Source organism: Mustela putorius, unplaced genomic scaffold, assembly GCF_011764305.1.
Source record: "Mustela putorius furo isolate JIRA1106 unplaced genomic scaffold, ASM1176430v1.1 tig00003983_pilon_pilon_pilon, whole genome shotgun sequence".
Taxonomy (NCBI): Eukaryota; Metazoa; Chordata; class Mammalia; order Carnivora; family Mustelidae; genus Mustela; species Mustela putorius.
The window spans coordinates 8510774-8534722 of NW_025422123.1; the positions used below are offsets into that span (position 1 = coordinate 8510774).

Below are 23949 nucleotides of genomic sequence, written 5' to 3' on the forward strand. Positions count from 1 at the left end.
TGAGGAGAAGAAGGCCTGGGTAGTGGGAGGATGGGAGCCCTCATCACAGTGCTAGTGGGCTTGTCTGGGGTGGTTCTGCCGGTCCTTTGGTCCATTAGGTCAGCAGAGCATTTTGGGTTGTGGTAATAGGGCCCCTTGGCGCGTCACAAAGGAATGCCTGCCTCAATGTGGAGAGACCCCAAGCTCTGAGGGGCCCAGGGCCCCTCCCCAAGCCCTGCCTTATGCCCTATCTCTCTTAGAACCTCAGTGACACCCCTCCCCACCCCCACAAACCTCTTAGCCCCTGAGAGAGAACAGGTCCAGCAGAAGCACATCTTCCCCTGACTCCGTCTTCCCTCCCATTCCTGTGACCAGGAGCTGCCTTACAGGCCACATCAGCCCTCGAAAAAAAAAAACATGCTGACCAACATGCAGAAAAACTATTTATTAGGACAGAAAGCCCCAAAGCCAGAGAAAGAAGGCTGATTCCAGAGAAGTAGCGCCTGCAGGGCTGAGGGTGGAGAGGAAGAAGGAAGCCAGGCATCTAGGTGCTGAGTCTAGGCGGCAGTGGCAAAGCCCACCCTGTTGTTGCCAATGTCGAAGATGGAATAGTAGGACCTGAGGAAGACGCCCCCGAGGATCCACAGGGACTGGCCACTGCTGGAGGGCAGGTAGGTGGCCTGGACCGCAATGGTGCAAACGCCATTTCCCTGCACAACACGGAAGGGCAGCGCTCATTCCTTGGACCGGGCCCTGCTCAGCCCTGAGCCCCAGGCCAGGAGCGCGAAATGCAGAAACGAGGGAGCCAGGCTTGTGACCCCTGGGGGCTCACAGGCCAGCTGAGCCCCAGAGTAGGAGGGATTTCTGCAATGGATGGAAGCAGGCTGTGGTGACCGTCTGCAGTCTCCTCTCCCCAAGTTCCCATCCACCTCCCTTTTGCTCCCCATCTGGAGGAGGTCAGCCTGCTGGCGAAGCCTTGAAGCCAGACCAATTCAGCTTCCAACCTGAGCTTCACCCCGACTAGCTGTGTAGCCTTGCGTCTGTTTCTTAACCTCTCTGGACCTCCAAGTTTTCACTTGTAAAATAGAAATTAGCACCCCCTTCCTCAAATGGTCTGACAGTTCAGTGGGATGGTGTAGGCAAAATGCTTCCCATAGGGCTTACCCTAGTGAGTACACAACCCATACCCCAGCGCCTCTCCACACTCATTAGTAATAGTAATCAATAATAGATGGCACTCTTCTGTTTCGCGGCCTCGTGCCAGTGTAGGGGTTTGGAACCAGTGAAGGCAGAAAATAAAGTGGGGCTCACGAAGAGCTGGGGGATAGCATGTGGTGAGGAGACCCGGTATCTCGGGCCCCCGGCCCCTCCTCACAGCCGTCGCGTCCCTACAGACTCACTGTGAAGACGTAGGAGTGGTAGGGCAGGGAGAAATGCACACCACTGATGAGGAAGGTCAAGGTGGGCAGGTTCTGGATGTTGTTACAGTCCACGGTAAACTGCAGAGAGGAACAAGGCCCCAGGTGCTGCATTGCCCACCTGAGAGGACCTGCCAACCCCCTCCCTTCAGTGCCCTTGATCCCGCTGGGGCCCTGCTTGGTCCCACAGTCCAGTTAGTTTGATCTTACTCCAAAGCCTGAAAAGTGTTTAGCCCATTACTTTGGAAGGGCTGAAGCTCCAAGGAAATTCTGCCCCAATAGTAGCCACCCATTACCCTCCCAGCTCAAGACCCAGCCCCCAGCCCCAGTTCTCCCAGGCCCCCACCCACCCACCTCCAGGGCTTTGGGACAACTAGGAGCAGGAGGCCAAGAGTGGGGCTATTTCCAGAAGAATCATAAATGCCTCCCAGGGGGCCTCTCTGAAAGAAGGAGGATGCCTACACTAGACACACCTGTCCGTACTGGTCAGCCTGGGCCCCTGTAGCCTGCAGAAGGGCGCTCAGGTACTGCTGGGGTACAGTGAGCGGAGATGTGCCTGTGTCCACAATGGCCTGACAGCCCTGGGAGCACCAGCCCGTGGCATGGCCACCAATGAGGAACCTGAATGGTGAAGAGATGAACGCCTTCAGCATCTCCAGCTCAGGGAATCTAGGAAGTTGGCTTTCCCGCACCCCCAAGGGACAAACAGCCACAGCCACAGAATTGTGGTATACCTGGAGGTAAGGACTCTGCAGAGGTCCTTCCAACCATCCCCCTGCCTCACACCATTCAGAGTCTTTTCAAAGCCACCTAAATGGCCATGGAACGTTGTTATTTAAAGTTCCAAGGAAGGTTCTAGAAACGCTGAAAGCCGGTGTCACTGAACGGTTTAACTATGACCACATTAATTCTCCCCCCAAAAAACATCATAGTTTCCAATTAGTAAGCACATAGTGTTGAACCACAGGGTTTAGAATGTTTCAGATTCCAGACCTACCCCATTTACATTGTGCCCACCTCACCCACTTTTCCAGGCTGAGCTGGGCCTTCAGTCTCCAGCAGAGGATAGCTGTGGCTTTGTGGGGGAAGACTTCAGGGGTCTCCTATGTGTACCTCCTAGAAGTACCTACCTCTGTGTGTGTATGTGTGTGTGTGTGTGTGAGAGAGAGAGAGAGAGAGAGTCTGTGGGTGCATAACATGAAATGCCTCGAAGCCTGCCAGGTCTTCAAGCTCCAGCACAGACTCACTCCTCAATGCCAATCTGCCAGTAGCGCTCCTGGGTGACGGGGGCCCAGTAGATCGGTCCACTGTGCAGGCTGTGGTCTATCCCTCCAAATATGAGAACTGCTCCATTCTGAGAGCTCATGCCTCTGCAGAAGGGAAAGGGAAGGGTGAATCAGGGAAATCGCTATAGAAAAGATTTCCTGTTGAACATTCATCCTCAAAGGGAAATAGAGGTCCTGCCCTGGCTGCAGGCTGGGGGTCCCTAAGAGCATGGCTATGTCTCCCCTCAGACTGGGGTCCCTGAGGGCAGGTCTATGTCTCGCCTCAGACTGGGGTTCCTGAGGGCAGGGCTGTGTCTCCCCCCTCAGACTGGGGTCCCTGAGGACTGGTCTATGTCTCCCTTCTTCAGACTGGGGCTCCCTGAGGCAGGGCTGTGTCTCCTCCCTCAGACTGGGCCCCCAAGGACAACACTGTGTCTCCCCGTCACACTAGGCTTGCTGAGGGAAGGAGTTGTATCCCCCTTTATCACTGCAGCTCCAAGCTGAGCCCCTCAGAATTCCCAGTGCCTCTGGTTCCAGATGCAGGGCCTCAGGGGAAGCTGCTGGCTGTGTGGCCCCCCCCATCCCACACACCCTTCTCTCTCTTCCAGTTCTTGCTACTATTGTCCTATGTCACTGGGAGTCTCACCCTGAGCCCCACTTGTCATTTTTCTGCTGGGACTGGAAGGAGGTAGAGCCTTGGCAAAGAGGAGAGAAGTGTATTCCCTGGTCCTTTCAGCCTCCCCTGGGAGCCGAACCTGAGTGTGGAATTGGGCAGAGCTCCTAAGGGCGAAACTCAGAATGAACTGTAATCAGAGGTGAGACTAAATCAGCAGCATTAGGAACAGGGTGACACTGTTGATAGTCAGACTCAGGAGATTAAGGTGAGAGAGTACATGCTGACTATCTCCAGAAGATGGCTGGCTAACTCTGGGAGAGGAAAGAAAGTCCCCCACAGGCCACTGACTCCGCCCCCACCACCTGGCTCCCAGGCACCGACATGAAGCGGCTGCATGGCTTGTGTTTGCGGTGAGAAAAACACCCTATTATGGGCAAACTATGAACCTTGACCAGAAGACTCCAGGACCTGGAGAGAACAATACATCAAAGGAGATGAAGCAATAGATTGTACACGAAAGAAGTGTCCAGAAGGCAGTGAGCTAACTGCAGCTCTGGGCAGGAGGTAAATCCAAGAGGTATCCAGAACGAGCAGCCTACTCAAAGCTAAGTTCACCCAGAAGAGGGAACGATTCTGAACTGGTGATGAAACGCGAAGTCTGAGTGGGCTGGGGACAGACACAGAGATGAGGGAAAGGACATGGCTAGGGGGACAGTTGGACAGGAGAGGACAGCCCAGGAGGAAAGTCCTAGACACAGTAGGAGCTGAAGCCAAATGCCTGATGGGAAGCCCCCAACCCCCAAAGCATTGAGCTCACTTGTCTGGGGATGGGGGGAGTTGCCTGGGAGCTCAGGAACACCCCCCCACCCTGCAAGCAGTATCTTACCTGCCCAGGTAGAAGCTGAAGACCGGGCTGGAGAGGAGGCCAGCCTGCAGCAGGCCCTGCAGAGCCGTGGCGCTCCTACCCTCTGCCAGGGCTGGGTAGGCCAGGCCCATGATGCCATCAAACTTGAACTGGAGGAAATAGGGACTTGGCTCGTGCTCACTAAGGCCAAACTGCTGGTTGGGGACCTGAGCGCTCTGGACCTGGAAGGGACACGGGGGATGGGAGAGGATAAGTGGAACTCCACTCACCTCCCCATACCCTCCCCCACAAAGACCCTCGAGGCTCCCTAGTTCATCCCTCCCTCACCCCGGCCCCTTGCCTTCTTCTTCTTCTTCTTCTTTTTTTTTTTTAATAAATATGTAATGTATTATTAGCCCCAAGGGTACAGGTCTGTGAATCACCAGGTTTACATACTTCACAGCACTCACCATAGCACATACCCTCCCCAATGTCTATAACCCCACCACCTGCCCCTTGCCTTCTTGATACATCTTGCAAGAGCCAAGTTTTCTCTCAAGTGGCCTTCTCTGGCTGCTGCTGCAGCCACCACCACCCCCCGCCATCTTCTTCCCCCTGACCCCCCTCCCCTGGTTTAAGCTCCTTCACTAAAGGACTAGGTCATCCCCTCCATCAGGGGCACTCAGTGTGCGAAGGGGACGGCATGGAGGGGCACTTGGTGTACTCATCGGCGGGTTTGTACTCAGTAGAGCACTAGGTTTTCTCTGTATTCTCAGGTCGGGCTAAACTCCCATCAGACTCAGGTCTGAGAGCTTCCAGGCCAAGTCAGAGCCCCAGGGACAACTCCCACATCCTGGGGCACAGAGTGGCCTGCAGCCCGGCTCACCCTCAGAGTGTCATAGCCGTAGACGCCACGGAGGCTGCCGCTGCCGTACTGCACGGAGAAGGTCTGCCCGTGACTGGAGTAAGTCGAGGACGCGTTGGGGTTGAAGCGGGAGTGAGTGGCTACAGCGGAAGGAGAGTTTGGGGAGACAGGCCAGCAGGCGGAGGGCTGCGCCCCCGAGTCCCAGCCTGTGCTCCCATCCCGGGGCCCCAGCATCCCAGGACACATGGTCTCGGGGTTCAGGAAGCACAGGAAGGCCTATGTGAGGGTGGCCAGGCTTGGCCTCAAAGCCCCCTCTGACTTGCAGAATCTTTTTTTTTTTTTTTTTTAAAGATTTTGTTTATTTATCAGAGAGAGAGAGGGAGAGAGAGCGAGCACAGGCAGACAGAATGGCAGGCAGAGGCAGAGGGAGAAGCAGGCTCCCCGCCGCGCAAGGAGCCCGATGTGGGACTCGATTCCAGGATGCTGGAATCACCCAGGCGTCCCTGACTTGCAGAATCTTGTGTTGTTCTTTGACCGTGACCCTTGGTAGGTAAGTGGCCTAGAATCCTTCTCTGCTTCCCTGCCCCCTCCTTGCAGATCCCCCCCCGAGAAATCACTCATCATCTGTGGGAGCAAATGAACGTCCAGGGGATCCCTGTGTTCCCTCCACCCTCACCCTGTCAAAAACCTGGACGTGACCAGTGAGGGACTCTTTGGATTAGAAGTGTCAGGACCCAAACCCCCAGGCTCTGGCAGGGACCAAGGCAGCCTTAAGGAGAGGAACTTGGCCTGTCTACAAATACGGCTACAAGACAGGGACCAGCTCTTGCATTGTTCTCCCCTGCGTCTAGGAGACACGCGGTGAGAACTTAGTAAGCAGCGGAGTGGAGTGACATGGAAAGACTGTTGTTGACTTTGGTGAGAGGGAATGGTGTCGTCTACAGGGAACAGAATGGAGCAGAGCAGAGTGGGATGGTTGGAGCTGGGGGGCAGAGGGCGGACTGGAGCAGGTGAAGGAGCATGTGTTGGTGAGAAGGAAGACAAACAGACCACCCAGACCTAGGGCCAGCCTCTTCCTTCGGTCCTGCACATGCCCCTTGACCCTGGCCAAGTACCTGACTCTCAGGATTAAAGCCCTCAGACCCCACCATCTCTTGCCCCTTCCCCCCAAGGCGGTCTGCGCCCTCCCTTGCCAACCACTCTCCCTAGCGAGCCCTGCACTTACCACAGGCCTGGCTCTGGCACTGGACCGAGGGCACCCACAGACTGGAGGATCCGGTATCAAAAAGGACCAGAAAGTTCTGCGGTGGGGTCCCGATGGCGATTTCTCCAAGGTATAGACTCTGGGGGGCCATGGGGCAGGCTGTTAGCTCTGGAGGGATACAGAGACCCTCAGGCCCAGCCTCCTCCTTGGACAGAGCCCTTGCTCTACAACCTGCCACCGAGGAAGAGGCCCAAGCCTATCTTCCATACTTGCCCAGAACACACAGACCCTCAGTGGGGGCTGGCAGGTGTGAGAGAAGGGAGCAGGACGCAGGCACCAGGTGGGAGGGTACAGAGAGATAGCTCGGCACACCCCTGGGAGTCCGGCCTCAGTCTTTGGCCCCAAGGAGAGGGAACCCCCACGGAGGGTCAGGACTCACATCCAGATAGGCCAGGGGTTCGTAGACCATGCCGAGATCACCAACGTGGTACTTCTGGGCAGGGTCATTCTTGTGGGTCCTCAGGAACTCCCCCAGTAAGCCCTTCTCCTTCATGGTTGCACGGACAGGCTCTAATTTCCTCAGGGGGACTCTGAAGAAGGCCTGGCGTCAGGGCAGGGCCCTCCCTACTTCCTACAGCACCTCTGACAGTCCTGGTTCCTCCATCCCTCCCTGCCGTGCCACCTCCAACCGCATCCCTCAGGCCCCAGCCCCCGTGTCCCCTGTGCCCATCACTGTGTCTCTGTGTGTGTCTCCCTCTCGCTCCTGCTCTGGCCCCAGCTCCCTTCGTTTCTCTCTGTCTCTATGTCTCTTTCCCTAGGTCTGTCCCTCTGTTTCTTTCTCCCTCTGCCTCTCTCTTTCCCTCTCCCTCTCTTCAAAGCTCTTCACAGGACTTGTTACACGATTCAGAAAACAAATACCTTCCCTGATGCATGCCCACATCCCATCTCGAGGGTCTACATCCTATCCTGGCCCTTTGCTCTGAGATATCCCATAAATTCCTTCCCTGGAAGGCAAGGAGGACTTTGGCCATTAGCCCTGGCAGGATATGTGCATTGTTTTTGTGTAAGTAAGCTCTACGTCCAGTGTAGGGCTTGAACTCAGGACCCCAAGATCAAAGGTCACGTGCTCTACCGAGTCATCCAGCTAGGCGGCCCAGGAGATATGCATTTTAAGAAAGATTTCAGAGATAGCAGAGTTCACCCCAGTCCCCTCCGGTGGTGGCCCTCCGGCACCTGGTCCTGGATGACTAAGACACAGCATGGGTATGGGGGACAGCACTAGACTGGGACTCAGAAGAAAGGATCCTGTGTCTGCCCTTGCCTCGAATTGTCTGGCCTGGGGCCAGTCACTGCTCTTCTCCCGATGCAGGCGCAGTAGAAGTTGGCCTGGGTGGTCTGGAGCCCAGATCCACCCTGGAATTGGATGAATTGGATGAATTGGATGATGAAGTCTGCACTTCTGCCCCCCATCTCCCTCGGGTTCTCCTCCTTCAAGACCTGCTTGCTGCCATCGCCTCGGAGGTCTCTGTGGGTCCACCCAGGCTCATTCCGGGCTCCAGAAGTCCTGCTCTTTGCATTTCTTTCCCCACCTGATTCCCCATTCCCTCAAGACCCCACTTTCGCCCTCCATTCTGCACGGAACCCATTCACGTTGAGCTTTGAAGACTGATGGTTGCTTGGGCTCGCCGCTTCCCCGGAACTTGCGTATCACACACAGGTTTCTTCGAGGAGCCTTGTCTTCAGCAGGTATCGGCATCGGTCCTCATGGGTGAGACGGGCAGCCGTGTGCAGGCCAGGCACCCTCCCAGGTCCTGGGAGCCACGCCTTCTCACCCCCTTTCTTCTGACGTCTCTGCAGGTGCACGTAACGTTCCTGCTGTCTCTGCTTACATGCCTGTGCCATCTGCTAAATAAATCGTGGGCCTTAAGGGAGTTTTTAGCAAACATCTGCCTATCCAGAAATCATCGTTCCTTTCTGTGGAAGAAAGCACACCTGCCGTTCAGTGTCTATTTGGACAGCAGTCACCCCGACTCTGTCCCAGGTCCATCTTTTCTCATCAGATGGGGAAGCAGCTGTGCTTTTTCCTTTGCCTGGAAGTGCACCCGTCAGCAGATTAAGTCTTCAGCAAGGCATGTAGCCTGTAGTGAAGGATTATGGGGAACACACCAGGATGCTTTGCTTAAGATAATGAAAAGGAAGCCCAAGAGAGTAAGAAATGAATTAGCCTGCACAATCGCAAAGTGTGTGGCCCCAGCTTTTGCTAACAAAGACAGCATCACTGACACACATTGCTGGGGTGTTTAGCGGATTCAGAGCAGGGAAGGAGAGGGCCACCCAGTCACAGCTGATGAAACCAGACAAACCAGGGGCGCCTGGGTGGCTCAGCCGGTTAAGCATCTGCCTTCGGCTCAGGTCGTGATCCTGGGGTCCTGAGATCGAGTCCCACATCGGGCTCCTTGCTTAGCAGGGAGCCTGCTTCTCCCTCTGCCTGCTTCTCCCCCAGCTTGTGCTCTCTCTCACTCTCTCTATCTCCAACAAATAGATAAAATCTTTACAAATAAAAAAGAAAGAAAGAAAGAAACCAGACCAGTGCCAGAAAGACAAGTCATTCAGTCTAGAGGTTGACCCAGTCCCTGACCCTTCAGAAGAATCCACTACCTCAAGCCCCTTGTCTCTGATTATTTCCCCCTTAAAAACCCTCACTTGCAAACCATCGGCGCATTCGGGACTTTTGAGCATTAGCTCCCCACGCTCCCAGGCAGCACCACACCGATCTTGCTTCATGGCAAAAACTCTGGGTCACATTTCTTATTGGCTTACAGGGCAGGACAAACTCTCCTTTGGTTCAGTTACAGACATTTCATGAGGGCAAAGTTGTAGCTCATCCGACCTCTGAGTCCCCGGCTTACACCTGCTCAGGAAACCCTCCCTGTCCCAGCGGAAACTCCGGAGTGGAGCCTGGTGGGGAGGCCACTGGCCAGGTTACCCCTCACAGGGCTCCAGACTCCTGCCCGAACTCCTGCTCCAGCAGCCAGGCCCCAGACTCACTTGATAACTGCCGCCTCTAAGAGCTGGAAGCTGACCAAGGCCACCACCATCCACTCCATGATGCCGGTTCCCAACTGGCCACAGAAGAAGGGCTGCTCCAAGTTGGGCTGTTGCACTAAGTGGATGCCTGAGCTCTCCTTCTGCCTTTATACCCCCAGGTCCCTGCCTCCTGGCCCCAGGCAAAAGCCTGACTTCAATCCCAGGTGCACCTGAGCTCCGCCTATCAGCTGTTTCTGGATGTTTTCCTTCTTTTTTTTAATTTTTTCCAATTTATTTATTTGAGACAGAAGGGGAGCACACAGGGGAAGAGGGGCAGAGTGGAAGGGGAAGCAGGCTCCGCATGGAGCAGGGGGCCTGACGCAGGGCTCAATTCCAGGACCCTGAGATCATGACTTGGGCTGACGGCAGCCGCTTCACTGACTGAGCCACCCAGACGCCCCTGTGTGTCTTCCTTCTTGAGGGTGGCCACAGAGGACTTTTCATCTTGTGCCCTTTTGAATGCAAGCTGTGGGGGCCAAGAAGTGTGAATAATAGGGGTTTCCATTAAGATGCACTGGTGGGGGCGCCTGGGTGGCTCAGTGGATTAAGCCGCTGCCTTCGGCTCAGGTCATGATCTCAGTGTCCTGGGATCAAGCCCCGCATCGGGCTCTTTGCTCAGCGGGAGCCTGCTTCTCTCTCTCTCTCTGCCTGACTCTCCGCCTACTTGTGATTTCTCTCTCTGTCAAATAAATAATAAATAAAATCTATTAAAAAAAAAAAAAAGAAAAGATGCACTGGTGAGGGTTTCTTCTTGTCCAGGAATGGAAGCATGATGTGACAGTTCGGGATGAGGGCCAGAGTCAGGTCCATGGAGGGCCACAGGGCCTCCAGAGATGGGTTTCTCAGCCTCCGTACTATTGCCATTTGGGAATTCCTTGTCGGGGGGCTGCTCCGTGCTGTTGAGATGTTTAGCGCCTTCCCTGGCCTCTACCCAGTGATGCCACCAGCAGTCCAAATGTTGTGAACCAACGTCTCCGGGCATTGCCCATTGTACCCTTAGGGGCCCAAATTGTTGAGAGTCACTGGTGCATAGGTGATGCCCTCGGAGGTCTGACTCAAGTCCTGGTTCCCAGCTCCCCCAAACCTTGTGGGAGCCTGATCGGGTGGCTGGGAAATGGGGCCAGTACCTAAGATGCTGGCAATTCCATGGGGGTAGTGAGACGCTGCTGGTGGTGTGATGACGGCTGGAGCCTTAGCCCTGAGGCCAGTGGTGGGGCTGACGTGCCGATGGCTGAGGTCAGAGCTATTTGCAGCAGCTTTGGAGGCTACCCAGTCCAACGGAGTTCAAATTGGACAGTCTGTCATCATAGCTCAGCAGGTGCTCAGGACACACCCGTGATGTAAATCACACTGGCCTCTGGAACAGCTCAGCAACAACAAGAGGCCTGGGGCAGGGGAGGAGGGGAAAGGCCAGACCTTGCCTCTCTTCCTCCTTGTCTCTCTTCTCTAGCCCCACGGAGGCTCTGCCCCTGTCTGTAGTGCTCCTTCCCCCGTTACTGTCCTCCAAGCCGCCATGTGCCCCTGTCCCGCCTGTAAGTGTGGTCCACCTTTTGCCTCTCTCTCTCTCTCTCTACCCCCCCAGCCCAACTTGCTTCCCAGCTACAAGTTTCTCATTAGCTGAGATGACCAGGAGCTGGCCCAATGCCCACCAGCCTAGCACAGGAAAGCTCCCCAGTTTGGGGTGAGTGGAAAAAGTTCCCAAGTTCTCCCCATCTCTGCCACCTTGTACCGCACACGCAGGGCTCCAAACCCTAGTCAGGCCCTCAGGTCCAGGCAGAAGGCCACAGCCAGGCCTGCAAACACGGATATAATCCAGCCATTGGGGGAGATTTGCCTCTGGCTGCCACCAGGCACTGCCCAGCCAGAGCACCAGAGCCTCCCCTAGCCCTGTGATGGGGGAGGGAGAGAGGGCACTAGAGGTCTTCCCAGGACTGGCACAGAATGGGATGGACCTGCCTGATGGTGTCTCAAAGCCAAAGCAGCTCCCATTCCTCCTGCAGCCCCCCAGGGACACGCTGGACTCCGGGATGGAAGGCAAGGAGTGAGGGACTGCACTCCATGGAGCAGGGGGTCCACAGATTCTCTCCCATCTAACGCGTCCAAATTCTGCCCATCCTTCAGTGCCTCTCCCAGATCGGGGGATGTGCATTCTGAAGACACCTTAGATGTCATCCACGGCCACTTCCTACCAAGGACACCCAAAAGCTTTTGCACAGCAAAGGAAACAATCAACAAAACTAAAAGGCAGCCTACCGAATGGGAGAAGATATTTGTAAACATCTTATCAGATAGAGGGCTGGTATCCATTGCATCATGAGAAAGTGTGTGGGGCCTGGTATTTCATATTTGTTCCATCAGACAACCCTCACAACCATCCCACAAGTTGGATTATCTTAACCGGAGGCCATTTCAGCCATCTGTATCTCAAACAGCTGGAACCTGAACTCTGTGTACAGACAGGGAGAAATAGACAGACTGATTATTTCCTCTCTGTTCTATGGACTAACATACTCTCGCTCCCTGGACACAACTCACCTGACTGGCTTACGTGGAAAGTTGGAGTGGGGCTGTGTGGGATGGTGGGGGGCATGTCACATGGCCACCCAGGTGCAGGAAGTGGAAGAATGGGGTAGGATCTCTGGGTCAACTGGAAGCCGGATTGCAAACCGCACTAGGCCCTTCCAGCTTCTTCTCATTCCTGCTTTGCTTCTGTCCCCCACCCCCTCTCCCATTACACACCGGCTTTCTCCTCATTACTGACCACAGCCAGCTGACTTGCACACTTCCAGAGAAAGAAGGAAATCAGCATTCCCAGACGAATTCCTTGAATCCCTGACCCACTCCAGGACCAGCCAACTGCAGCCCACAGCAGGGCCCTGAGAGAACCTGGAGGCTCCCTTGGGAAGCATTATGAAGGGTGCAGACAGAAGGCCCCAGAAGCAGCGAGGGATGCTTCCAGGCAAATCTCAGAGATGTCCACATACCTGTATTTCTTATGATATATGGACCCTACCACGAACTCTTCCTCACCCCTCTTTGCACAAATTAAAGAATGAGACGGTCACGGGTGACATGCAATTCCCTTGAGAAGACCAGTGTCCACCACTTGTTGACCCCCTGTCCCCAGCAATACACTTACCCTTTCCCAGCGGAGCTTCCCTGACTGGGAGTGGGGATAACATCAGCCCCCAGGCTTGCGGCAACCATCTAATAAGGCCTGTGATTGTGAAAGTTCTAGCAGGGGCAGGCCCCCAAGACCTTGCAGCTGAGTCGGAGTCTCTCTCTTAATGGATCAGGGCTGGCGGCAGGGCTGAAGAGGAAAAGGGACCTGGGGAGGCACAGACAATGTTCTGTTTCTTGACCGGGGCTCCCCTTACGAGGTCTGTTGAAGTCAGCAGAACTCACGTTCTGCACACCTTTCTGTGTGCGTGTAGTACTTCCAATCATGTTTTATAAAGTCACCATGGGAGCAGGGGGAAGAGAAGAAAGGAGATAGGACACCCGTCCTAGGAGAGCCCCTCCCCCGAAATGAAGAAGGGAGGGGTCCCTGCCAGGGAGTTCCCAACTGATGGGGACCCGGCAGGGTGGTCTGTGATACCACTGTCCCCAGCAGGGAAGAAGAGATGCCCTCACAGGAGATAAGGACCAGCATGTATTCTGGGTTGATCATAATACATTTATTTATTTATTTTTCATGACATGAGAGTTTATCATGAAAGTAAATTAAACAAACAAACATACAGTATGGCTAGTGGTGGCAAAGGCAATCTGGTAGCTTAAGGCAAGTTTTAATGGAGACGAGTTTAGACATATGATGCCGTGATGTGATTTTTTAAAAATATAGATTATGGAAAAATATCAAATTGTATCAATAACTTAATAAAAGTTTTCAAAGCCTGCACTCGTGGAGAAAAAAGATCTTAACTCTGGCATTAAGAGAGAAGCAGCAGTGTGCTGAATGATAGGAAAAGTCAAATATTTATGGAAGGATGACAATATGAACATTTAATAGCATTTCTTCTTAATTACTGGTGGGAAAAAGCCCCTATCTGAAAGCAATAGAGAAAAATGTATTATCATCATCATGTTATTTTTAAAAAATTACGTGCAGGGACGCCTGGGTGGCTCAGTCAGTTAAGTTTCTGTCTTTGGCTCAGGTCATGATCCCAGGGTCCTGGGATCGAGCCCTTCGTCGGGCCCCCTGCTCAGCAGGGAGTCTGCTTCTCCCTCTGCCTGCCACTCCCCCTGCTTGTGCTCTCTTTCTCTCTCTGATAAATTAATTAATTAATTAATTAATTAATTAAATGCAGAAGTCAAAAACCAAAAAGCTCTGGGGTAAAGTAATCTTAAAATACCATTTCGAGGGCCACTTAAAAGGTGATTACCTCAGGGGAAATGAGGGCCCTGATTATGTAAACACGTTGAGTTCACAACACCAAAAACCAACCAAATTCATTCATAGTCCTTAGTTACACAAGATCAGCACAGTCTCTTATGATGCATTATTGTTTATAACAATTTAAACACACTCTTTACCATGCATGACTATAAATATGTAAAAATATTGACTATAAATAGGTAAAATCAGATATGTAAAAACATATCTGAAACAAGAAATGTTTATGAATTAGAAGACCTATACACATTGAAAGTCACTCCCCCCATCAGTCAAGTATATATACATATATATGCATATGTGTATGTGTTTTATTTGATGACCTTACCTACCCAAAGGATACAAACATAGTCATCCAAAGAGCATCTGATCCCCAACGTTTATAGCAGCAATGTCCACAATAGGCAAACAATGGAAAGAGCCCAGATGTCCATTAACAGATGAATGTATAAACAAGATGTGATATACATGTGGTAGATAGACAGAGAGATAGATAGAACTATTACCCAGCCATCAAAAAAATTGAAATCTCAACATTTGCAAAATGTGGCTGGAACTAGGGGCATTATGCTGAGCAAAATAAGTCAATCAGAGAAAGACAACTATCATATGTGGAATTTAAGAAACAAAACAGAGGATCATAGGGGGAGGGAGAGTAAAATAAAATAAGACAAAATCAGAGAGAGAGACAAACCATAAGAGACTCTTAACCGTCAGAAACAAACTGAGGGTTGCTGGAGGGGAGGTGGGGGGATGGGGTAGCTGGGAGATGGCCATTAAGGAGGTCATGTGATGGAATGAGCACTGGGTGTTATACGCAACTGATGAGTCACTGAAATCTACCTCTGAAATTAATAATACACTATATGTTACTTAATTGAATTTAAATAAAATAAAATAAAAACATAAATGCGGTGGCCTTATTCAGACTTCAGTTCCTTTTCTGAATTGACCACGTCAGTTTTTCAAACCCTTTAAAATAATACCATTCTGTTATGATAAAATACATTTTTGCAAAAATTCAGGAATGTAATAACATTTAATGAATGCAACCATGAAAAATATTTGTAAAGAGGTACCAATGACTTATCACTTTTTCCAGTGCTGTATGCAAAAAAAAAATTGCATTCAATCTGACAGTGAGTCATTTTTTAAAATAGTCTTATACTACTTCATTTCAAAAGGTTCTATTAATAGTCCTTTTAGAAAATACCGTATGTATAACCTGTGAGTTTTTTCGCAGAATAATTAATGAAGAAAATGTACCCTCTGCACAGATGAACATTTTCTCTCTAATCTTATCACCCAGTATTGTTTTTACAAAAGCAAATATTATAAAATACACTTAAAAGCAGCTACCTTAAATACGATTTTAACACAAATTACTGTGGTAGCTGATTCATCAATATCTCCAGTTGTTTTTTAAAAGTTATTTATTTATTTATTAGAGAGAGAGAGAGAGCACACACGAGTGGGTGAGGGGCAGTGCAGAAGCAGAGGGAGAGAGAGAGAGAATATCAGATTCTGTGCTGAGCATGGAGTCCGACTCAGGGCTCAATCTCACAACCCCGAGATCACGGCCTGAGCCACATTCAAGGGTCGGATGCTTAACCACCTGAGCCACCCAGGCACCCCTTCAATATCTCCAATTTAATATGCTGTTTCATACATGAAGAAGCTCCACTATCCCTTTTGGGTTGACTTTTTTAAAATCCCTGAATAGAACAGAAGGCAACCTTGTACTTTAGGCGTTTTCGTAGAGTATTACCATCTACGGAGAATATCTCTGCACAGACTCATGATCACACAACAGAAAGTAAAACAGATCTGGGACAGACTAGATTTAACACCAGCTGAAAATGTTTATGTTTAAGGAGGAAAGAAAAAGAAGCTGATTAAAAAGGATACAGCAAGGGCTGCCTGGGTGGCTCCATGGGTTAAGCATCCGCCTTCGGCTCAGGTCGTGATCCCAGGGTCCTGGGATCGAGCCCCACATTGGGCTCCCTGCTCGGGGGAGATCCTGCTTTTCCCTCTCCCTCTGCCTCTCACCCCTGCTTGTGCTCTCTGTCTCTCTGACAAATAAATAACAAAATAAATAAAATCTTTAAAAAAAAAAAAAGAAAAAGGATACTGCAAGAGAGAGTCCAAGATAGCGGAGGAGTAGGAGACCTTAATTTTGTCTGGTCCCAGGAATTCAGCTAGATAGCTGTCAAACCACTCTGAACACCTGCGAACTCAGCCGAAGATAGAAAAAAAGGAAAACAGCAATTCTAAAAGGATATTACAGCTTTAACAACTATAAACTTTGTGATAAAAGGCTGTGGCAGGGGCATCTGGGGGACTCAGTCACTTATGCATCTGACTCTTGGTTTTGGCTCAAGTCATGATTTCAAGGTATTGAGATGAGCCTCCACCCTGGGCTCCACGCTGGGCCAGGAGCCTGCTTAAGATTCTCTCTCTCCTTCTGCTTGCCACCCGGCACTGAGGTACATGTGTTCTGTCTCTCTCAAAAAAATAAATAAATAAATAAAAGTAAAAATAAAAGGCTATCGTAGACAGCTCCACACTACAAGGCTTCTAGCTTACAAATAATTCAAATGCAATGCCATGGACTACAAAAACTGGGAAACAATTAACTGAACATCGCTACCTAAAATGCAGCTGTGTAACCAACACATCTAAAATTCTAAAAGAACAACTGATCTGGGGCCGGGAGCAGGGGGAAGAAACCCTCTGATGAAAATTTTAATTTATTGACTTGCTTTTAAATGACATAAACTTTTAAATTAAAATGGAGGATGAAAGGAGCTTTCCAAGCAGATAGTCTCAGCTCACTAAAATCATGCCAACAAGATAAGCCTGCAGAGAAAAAAATTTCAAATTATTAGCTGCATGCCTACAAATTTAGAAACACAGGTATTATATTCACACTGCCAAAACCATGGCAGTGTGTGATGCCTTGTTACTAAGGCTGAGGACAAGACCATAGTACCTCCAGTGACCAGAGTTTCTGGTCTTTCAGTGACTCTTTCTGCCAACTAGAAACAATGTATATGCAAAGCTGGGTGGGCACACCTGCTGTGCTGCTACTTAACGAAGGTGAAGGTCATCACCGTCACCTAAATTGGAGCCAGGACTAGGCTTTTATGGTTTCTTGACATCCAGTTCCTCCCGATGGCACCTGCTTGGTCTTCTAACCCACACCTCCTTCTCCAAACCTCTTCCAAAGCCTGTTGTGCTAACACATCCGCCGGTGGGGCACGCTCCTCGTCAGACCCCAGGCAACCCCTACCATCCAGTCTCTAGAGGTCAGTGCAGTCTTTCCAGATAACAAGACTCCGTTCAGAATCGTGGGAGCCTTCCCACATACCTTGCCACATCCTCCCGGCTAGGTGTGTCGTGTTCTCCTTGCCAGCTGGCTAGAAAACCCTGCAGAGACAGACTGGCTCCTGGGGCCACTAAAGTGATTTCCTAGTGGCTGTCAGGGCAGGTGTTCTGGAAGCATGCCTGGAGATCCTCATGGGGCCTGTTCCCGAAGCTCATGTACTTATTCTCACATTCGCAACTCAGCTTCCTGATAACTCGTGCTTGAGTTCTTGAACTTGGGTCTCTGGTTAGGAACAAGGCATGGCACCTTTCCCATCCTGAGACTGAGCCCTTGGTCTCCAGGCTTGCGGGACACCTGGGGGTCTGCTCCACACTGACCAGCTTGACTACAGTATATTTAGTATAGATGTATCACAAACACATCACACCCATGATTTCACGGACACCGAAGGGTAGGAAGGAAGGACTCCTAAGAGAGGAGGGTCAGGAAGCAGCACAAATGCAGTCTGAAATCCTTGCCTCTTGGGCACCTGTCCCCTGGGCTGGGCACCTCAGGGAGGGGCAGAGCCTGTAGTTAGTTCCCCGAGGGCCCAGGGCCCCAAGGCTGGGGTCTCTAGGGGTTAGATTTGTCCTCCTCTTTCCCCTGACCTTAACTCCCTGGCAAGGGATAGTCTGCTAGAGATGAAGTCCAGCCAGGAACCCCAGCCTCTCCCCACACCACCGAGGCCCTGTCCAGGGGTGGTTATGTCCATTGGAGCACACCGTCAGCCATCCCACCCAGTGGGGGCTCCCCATCCATGGCTCAACTTCCTCCCAAACTGACCGGACCCCCTTTTTCTCAAACCCCAGCCACCTGCCTGTTCCCCAAAGCCAGAGCCCACAGAGCCACTTTATTTGGGGTGTCCTAGCTCTCAGCCCTGAGAAGCTGGATTTGGCTGGAGTTAGTGATAAGTAGGGGCTCTCCAGCTTCTATGAGACCCAAAGAACCAAGGTCATGCCTCCAACCGGAGAGATAGGCAGAGACAGTCTACACAGCTGTGGCCAGCTCCCCTTGTAGTTGCCCATGCCAGACATGGAGTATAGACCCTCAGGAAGGCATCATCTGGGAAACACAGGGGCCAACTGCTCTCCCAGGGAGGAAGGTACTGCACGGACCTGGAGGAAGAGGACTGAGGCGCTCACCAGGCAAGTCTGGCTGGGTTAAGGCAAGAACCTGAGCTCAGAAATCAGAGAAGCCTGGGTTCAAATCCCAACCCACCTCTGCTAGCTCTGTGATATCGGGCAAATCACTTGACCTCTCTGAGCTTCCGTATCTGCATCCCTTGAAGGCAGAAGGGAGGAGATAATGTGCCTCACTGTTGAATTCTGCACCATGAATGTTGAAAAGAGTAGGGAAGAGTGGCTCTGGCAGGCAACATAGCACCTGCAAAGGGCCTGAGGTAGACAGATGATATGATAGAGCCATGAGAGAGAAGGGGGCCTACTGAGGGAAGCAGAGGCTCAACCACCAGAGCTGAGGCCTTCAGGCTTTTTTTGTTTTGTTTTGTTTTGTTTTTGTACCACGGTTAGAAATATATTTTACACCATAACCTTACACACATGCATATAAAACATACCGGAAACAAAACCTCCCATACAAAACTTCAGTCCATGGTACATGTGTGCACCTTAGTTTTTCTATTTCCTTTCTTTCTAAAGTGCTGGTTTCAATCAACAAAACTGATTTCTAAAGGGCCGGGAGCTGCAATTTGAGAAACAGTGATGTACATGGCATTGAGCCCATGTACGCACATGCACACGCTCACAAGCACACACACAGCCTTGTATGCCCAGCTGCCATTCCACACATAAGCGATTAATCCCAGGTTTTTGGAGAGCAGGGTGGTGTCCCTTCCATCCTCCATGTCCCTGGTGGAGGAAGTAGAGAGGTTACTCGCTGTGTATTTGTTCATGAGGAGCAGGGTGGAAGGCTGCAGGAGAAGAGGGGCATAGCCCACCACGTTTGGAGGAACCTGAAGAGGACCTACTGCCCACCATGCCTCTTGTTCTGGCTTCAACCCATTCCCTGGGCAATTAGAATGAAGACCCCTCACAGGTAGTCAGTATCAAGTCTCAGCTTTAGAAAAAGCTGAGGGGGGCACCTGGGTGGCTCAGTGGGTTAAAGCCTCTGCCTTCGGCTCAGTTCATGATCCCAGGGTCCTGGGATGGAGCCCTGAGTCGGGCTCTCTGCTCAGCAGGGAGCCTGCTTCCCTTCCTCTCTCTCTGCCTGTCTCTCTGCCTACTTGTGATCTCTGTCTGTCAAATAAATAAATAACATCTTTAAAAAAAAAAAAAGAGAGAGAGAGAGAAAGAAAAAGCTGAGGGATCATTTGCGGGAGTGAAGGTCGGTCCTGGTCTTGGGGCTGTTACCAGCATTTGAAGAGTAAGTGCCAAGGAGATTGCTTTGAATACCTTCTGTCTGGACGTGGCTTTGTAGGTGTGCTGGCCTTTCCTGTGTGAGTCTCCTATTTCTTCCTAGCAAGGCTTTCAAAAGTAGGGATTGAGGCCTTTCCTATGGGTCTCCCTGAGGGCTGGGCTGTGTCTCCACCCTCAGACTGGAGTTCCTGAGGGCAGAGCTGTGTCTCCCCTCAGACTGGGGCTCTGTGAGGGCGGGTCTATGACTTCTGCCCTCAGATTGGGGCTGACACTCCCCAAAGCTATCCCTATTGATTTCTTGGGTGAATACTCCCTTTTCCAGATTCTGAGGAAGGAGTCTGGATGAACTTCTCCTAAGTCCTTCTCACCACTCACCGTCCACCTTCTTTAGCGAGCTTTCCCCCAACACCTGCTATTACTGTGACCACCATAACAGAGCTTAACTTGGGCTCTGTGCCAAGCACCCACTGAGCCCTTGATGTGCATTTTCTCATTTAACACACAGCATTATGAGGTAAATGTTGTTAGTTTCCCTAAATAGATGAGGAAACAGGTTCAGAGACAGTGAGTAATCTACTCGAGGTCACACATCTTTCAAAAGCCAGACTCATGCATCGCATGCTCCCGTCTCTGTGAGCCTCCCTTCCTCAAATGCAAGTGTTGGAGAGTTGAGGCTTTGTCAGGACTCAGTCCACATGATCTGGATTCTGAATCCTGGGCCTGCTGTGTCCAGTGTCTTCTTGGGAAACAGAGACCACTAGACCTGTACGATTGTGTGTCGTGCCCGTATCCCAAGCCTGAAATATCAATATGTTGATCTATTCTTCAGGGCCCTTAATCCCAGGGGGAAATGAACTCAATAGGAAAGAGGCCAGAACCAACCCATTGGGTCAGAGAGGCAAAGAGCCTCAAAAAACACCTGGAAATCCTTCCCCACCCCCACCCAGCCCTATGCCCAAGGCCCTCCCCTCTTCCTATCCAGGCTCCCGTTTCCCTCCAAGCCCTCCCCAGACTTGGGTGCCCGACTCTGCCCAGCCCCGGCAGCACCCAGACAGAATTAGAGTTGCACTGCATTTCATTCCTTTCCCCAGGCAGTCGAAGTCTCCAGGTTCCCTTCTCCTTGCCTCCACATCCTGGCCTAGCTGCGCTTCTTCTAGGGCCTTCTCACCCAAACAGGAATGGAGCCAGGTAAAGACGGGTAGGTGGAGGGAGGCAACAGAATGACAGAATGACACCCCCAAGGGACCATGCCACCCCAGCTAGAGGGATGGCTAAGGAAACACTCCTGTCACTCAGCAGGCCCCCGGTGGGTTAAGGGGCCCCTCCCCCAACACACACTGCTCATTAACTCAGTCATTATATTAGTAAGCCCTTAAGAATGAGCATAATAACCTCCACCCGCAGCACGAGCCATACTCTCACACACCTGACCTCTGCAGCCGCGCTGCATAGGCCTCCACAGGGCAGTGAGTCAACAAGGTCCGTCCCGACAGAAACTGGGCCCAGAGAGGCTAAGAGAGGGGTTCACCTGGTGAGCAAGGCAAGTGGCAGGGACACTTCCTGTCAACCATAGCAGGCAGAGTACAGCTTCTAGAAGAGCTAGGCTGAAGGACCCAGGGATGCACCCAAATTCTTGCTCCACGACCCATGGAGAACCCCCTCCTGGACCCTTCTTTCTGATGCTCCCAGTCCCCATCTATGCTCTCCAGTCACCTCTGTGTTCATGGCAAGAGCTGACACCTCTAAATTCCAGGACAGACCAAACAACCAGGAAGAAATGTCACCTGGATGAACAGACTTTGAAGTCCTAAGCCAAGGACTCTAATATCAGATGGGGGTCGGTCGGGGGTCTCGAGAGCTGCAGGTGTTCCTATGGAAAGACCCGGTGTTTTGGGCCAGCTCTAAGGTCCCAAGAGCCAGAAGGGCCAGTGAAGGGAGTGCTAACTTGGGCCGCATTAGCAGAAGCATAAGGTCTAGAACAAGGAAAGAGTTGGGCTGAAGGAAGGGGAGGGTCAAGCCTTGGTAATGCACTCTGTTCTGGACCAAACTAGATCCCAGAGGGGTGGGCAGAAGGATGGATACCTTTCTGGTTATGCCAGAAAGAACCACGTTCTGGTGAAAATATTTGCCATGTACTGAGCACTTACTATGGGCCAGCCACCATGGTTCATGCTGGGCAGACATTTCCTTATTTTGATCCTCACAGCGATGTCACAAGAGAGGGACCGTTATTGTTCCTCTATCACTAGTGAGGGAACAGAAGCACAAAGGAGTCCAGTGTGAGTAAGTGGAGATGCCAAGTTTCAAAGTTCAGCACCCTTGGCAGAGGGACCAGATGGCCATGTGTGGGTCTGCGAACAGAATTAGGCCCTAATGAGGGGAATTTAGGGACATTATAACACTGACGGGAGGGAGGACTTCTGAGATAGCCATCTCCCCTTCCTGGGAAGCATGTGAGCAAAAACCTGATAGACATCTCCAAGAATCCTGTCAAAAGGATCCCTGGATGGCTCTTAGCTCAGCTGAGCCACGAAATTCCATCCTGGGCTCTGATTCTGCAGATAGAGAGCCCCAGGGCCGCCACATAGGCCCTCCACCCCTGCCCTCCACAGCTCTCCCTTCCCTTCTGCCTCCCTTCCAGAGTCTGGGGATCCCTCACTATAAAACTCCCTTCTCCAGCGAGTATGACTCCCCTTTAAGGAATTGCTCAGAGAGCTCCCCAGAGCTCAGAGCCCTGACCTAACCTAAGCCAGCCTCCTGTGAGGACCCAGACACACGTCAGGGGTGGGTGGCAGGGCTGGGCAGGGTCCTGCTGATTCCTGCATAGCCATCCACAGAATGGGAGCCATTCCCAGGCCTAGGGGAGGAAAGGGGGGCAGACCTGAATGTTCATCAATGGACGAATGGAGGGGCCCTGGGTGGCTCAGTCGGTTAAGCATCTGCCTTCGGCTCAGGTCATGATCCCAGGGTCCTGGGATTGAGTCCCATGATGTCGGGCTCCCTGCTCGGCAGGGAGCCTGCTTCTCCCTCTCCCTCTGCCTGCCATTCCCCCCTGCTTGTGTTCTTGCTCTCTCTGTCAAAGAAATAAATAAAATCTTAAAAAAAAAAAAGTAAAAATGAAAAAGTGAATAAACCAACAAAAAAGCAGAATGACACTTATAAATACAGAGAACACATGGATGGTTGCTAGAGGGGAGCGGTGGGGGATCAGACAAAAGGGGAGAAGGGGAGTGGGAGGTAGAGATTTCCAGCTATGGGATGAGTGAGTCACAGGAGTACAGGGTGTAGCATCGGGATACAGTCAATGATCTTATAAGAGCAACTGACGGGGGGCACCTGGGTGGCTCAGTGGGTTAAAGCCTCTGTCTTTGGCTCAGATCATGGTCCCAGGGTCCTGGGATCGAGCCCCACATCGGGCTCTCTGCTCAGCAGGGAGCCTGCTTCTTCCTCTCTCTCTGCCTGCCTCTCTGCCTACTTGTGATCTCTGCCTGTCAAATAAATAAATAAAATCTTTAAAAAAAAAAAAAAAGAGCAACTGACGGGACAGGTGGAAGCGACCCTCATAAGCAGAGAGCACCATGTATACACTTGTCACCTCACTGGGTTGTACACCGAAAATGAAGATAACGCGTGCATCAACTATACTCAAATTAAAAAAAAAAAAAGTAAACAACTAAGTCAAGGGGGCGGGTCAGGGTGTGTGGGGGGCCAGGCGCCTGGCAGGCTCCAGGCGGAGTACGTTCTCCTGTTGACCAGGCAAGGCCCTGGCTGGGATTCCCGAGGAGAAGCACTGGACATGCGGCCTCTGCCGGCCCTCCTACAGCCCCTGCCTTCCAGGCCACAGCACCCAACAGTCTTTCTGCAGCCCACCTGAGGGAACAAAGCCCCCACAGACCAGGTGGGAGCATGGAAAGACACACGCCTGGCACGAAGCCCCAGCTCAAGCCGCTAATTACCTTTGTGGCCCAAAGCAAGTCACTTTACCTCTTGGCCTGTTTCCTTCTCTGCACGGCGGTGATAACAATCCAGCCTGGCCAGCCTGTGAGAGATAAATGGTCTACAGGGCCCTCTGGAGAGTCGACTATGTTTATACCATTGTAGAGTGGTGTTATTACCCAGGGGTGGGCTTGGGGAGGGCCCCTCCTGGTCTGACCTGAAATGTCACTCCTGGACAGGATGCTGGCTCCAGTCCTTTCCTGAGGGCAACCCAGGGGTTGGGGAGGGCCTGTTTCTAAAGAAGGGAACTGAGCACTCAGCAAACATTCACTGATGTTGACGATGATCTTTGAAATGATTGCATCAGGACGCCACACCCGGACATCAGCGGAGCAGGCTCCCCCACCCCTCAGGAGTGGTGGTCGCCCTCCTGGGCATCACTCCCAGCCTCTACTTTCCACCTGGAAAGCTGTCCTCTCACACTCCACCCGTCCCGCCAGAGGAAAATTCCTGCCCTCGACCTCATGGGGCGGAGGCGATGACCTGGGGAGGGGAGCAGGAAGGCTGGCTGCCACGCTGGGCTGGGAGCCAAGTCCT

General features: G+C 51.8%; 1 protein-coding gene and 1 pseudogene across 1 annotated transcript; both read right to left on the reverse strand.

The window, feature by feature from the left end:
- Positions 1 to 415: 415 nt before the first annotated feature.
- On the reverse strand, positions 416 to 23458 carry PGC (progastricsin). The gene is made up of 8 exons (XM_013061335.2): positions 23401 to 23458; positions 6213 to 6359; positions 5009 to 5127; positions 4165 to 4364; positions 2645 to 2767; positions 1871 to 2018; positions 1380 to 1478; positions 416 to 689 (listed from the first exon to the last, which is right to left on the reverse strand). Exons 2-8 carry the CDS (start codon positions 6340 to 6342, stop codon positions 537 to 539), a joined length of 972 nt encoding a protein of 323 aa, XP_012916789.1. The 5' UTR covers positions 6343 to 6359; positions 23401 to 23458; the 3' UTR covers positions 416 to 536.
- On the reverse strand, positions 16691 to 18905 carry LOC123389503 (annotated as a pseudogene).
- Positions 23459 to 23949: the final 491 nt, after the last annotated feature.

Excerpts from the sequence above, each read along its gene's own strand:
- PGC (XM_013061335.2), bottom strand. The coding sequence starts at position 6,342 with ATGGCCCCCCAGAGTCTATACCTTGGAGAAATCGCCATCGGGACCCCA. Across the intron at positions 5,128-6,212 it reads GTGCCAGAGCCAGGCCTGTG|CCACTCACTCCCGCTTCAAC; the intron begins GTAAGTGCAGGG and ends CTTCCGCTGTAG. Across the intron at positions 690-1,379 it reads ACCACTCCTACGTCTTCACA|GGAAATGGCGTTTGCACCAT; the intron begins GTGAGTCTGTAG and ends CGTGTTGTGCAG.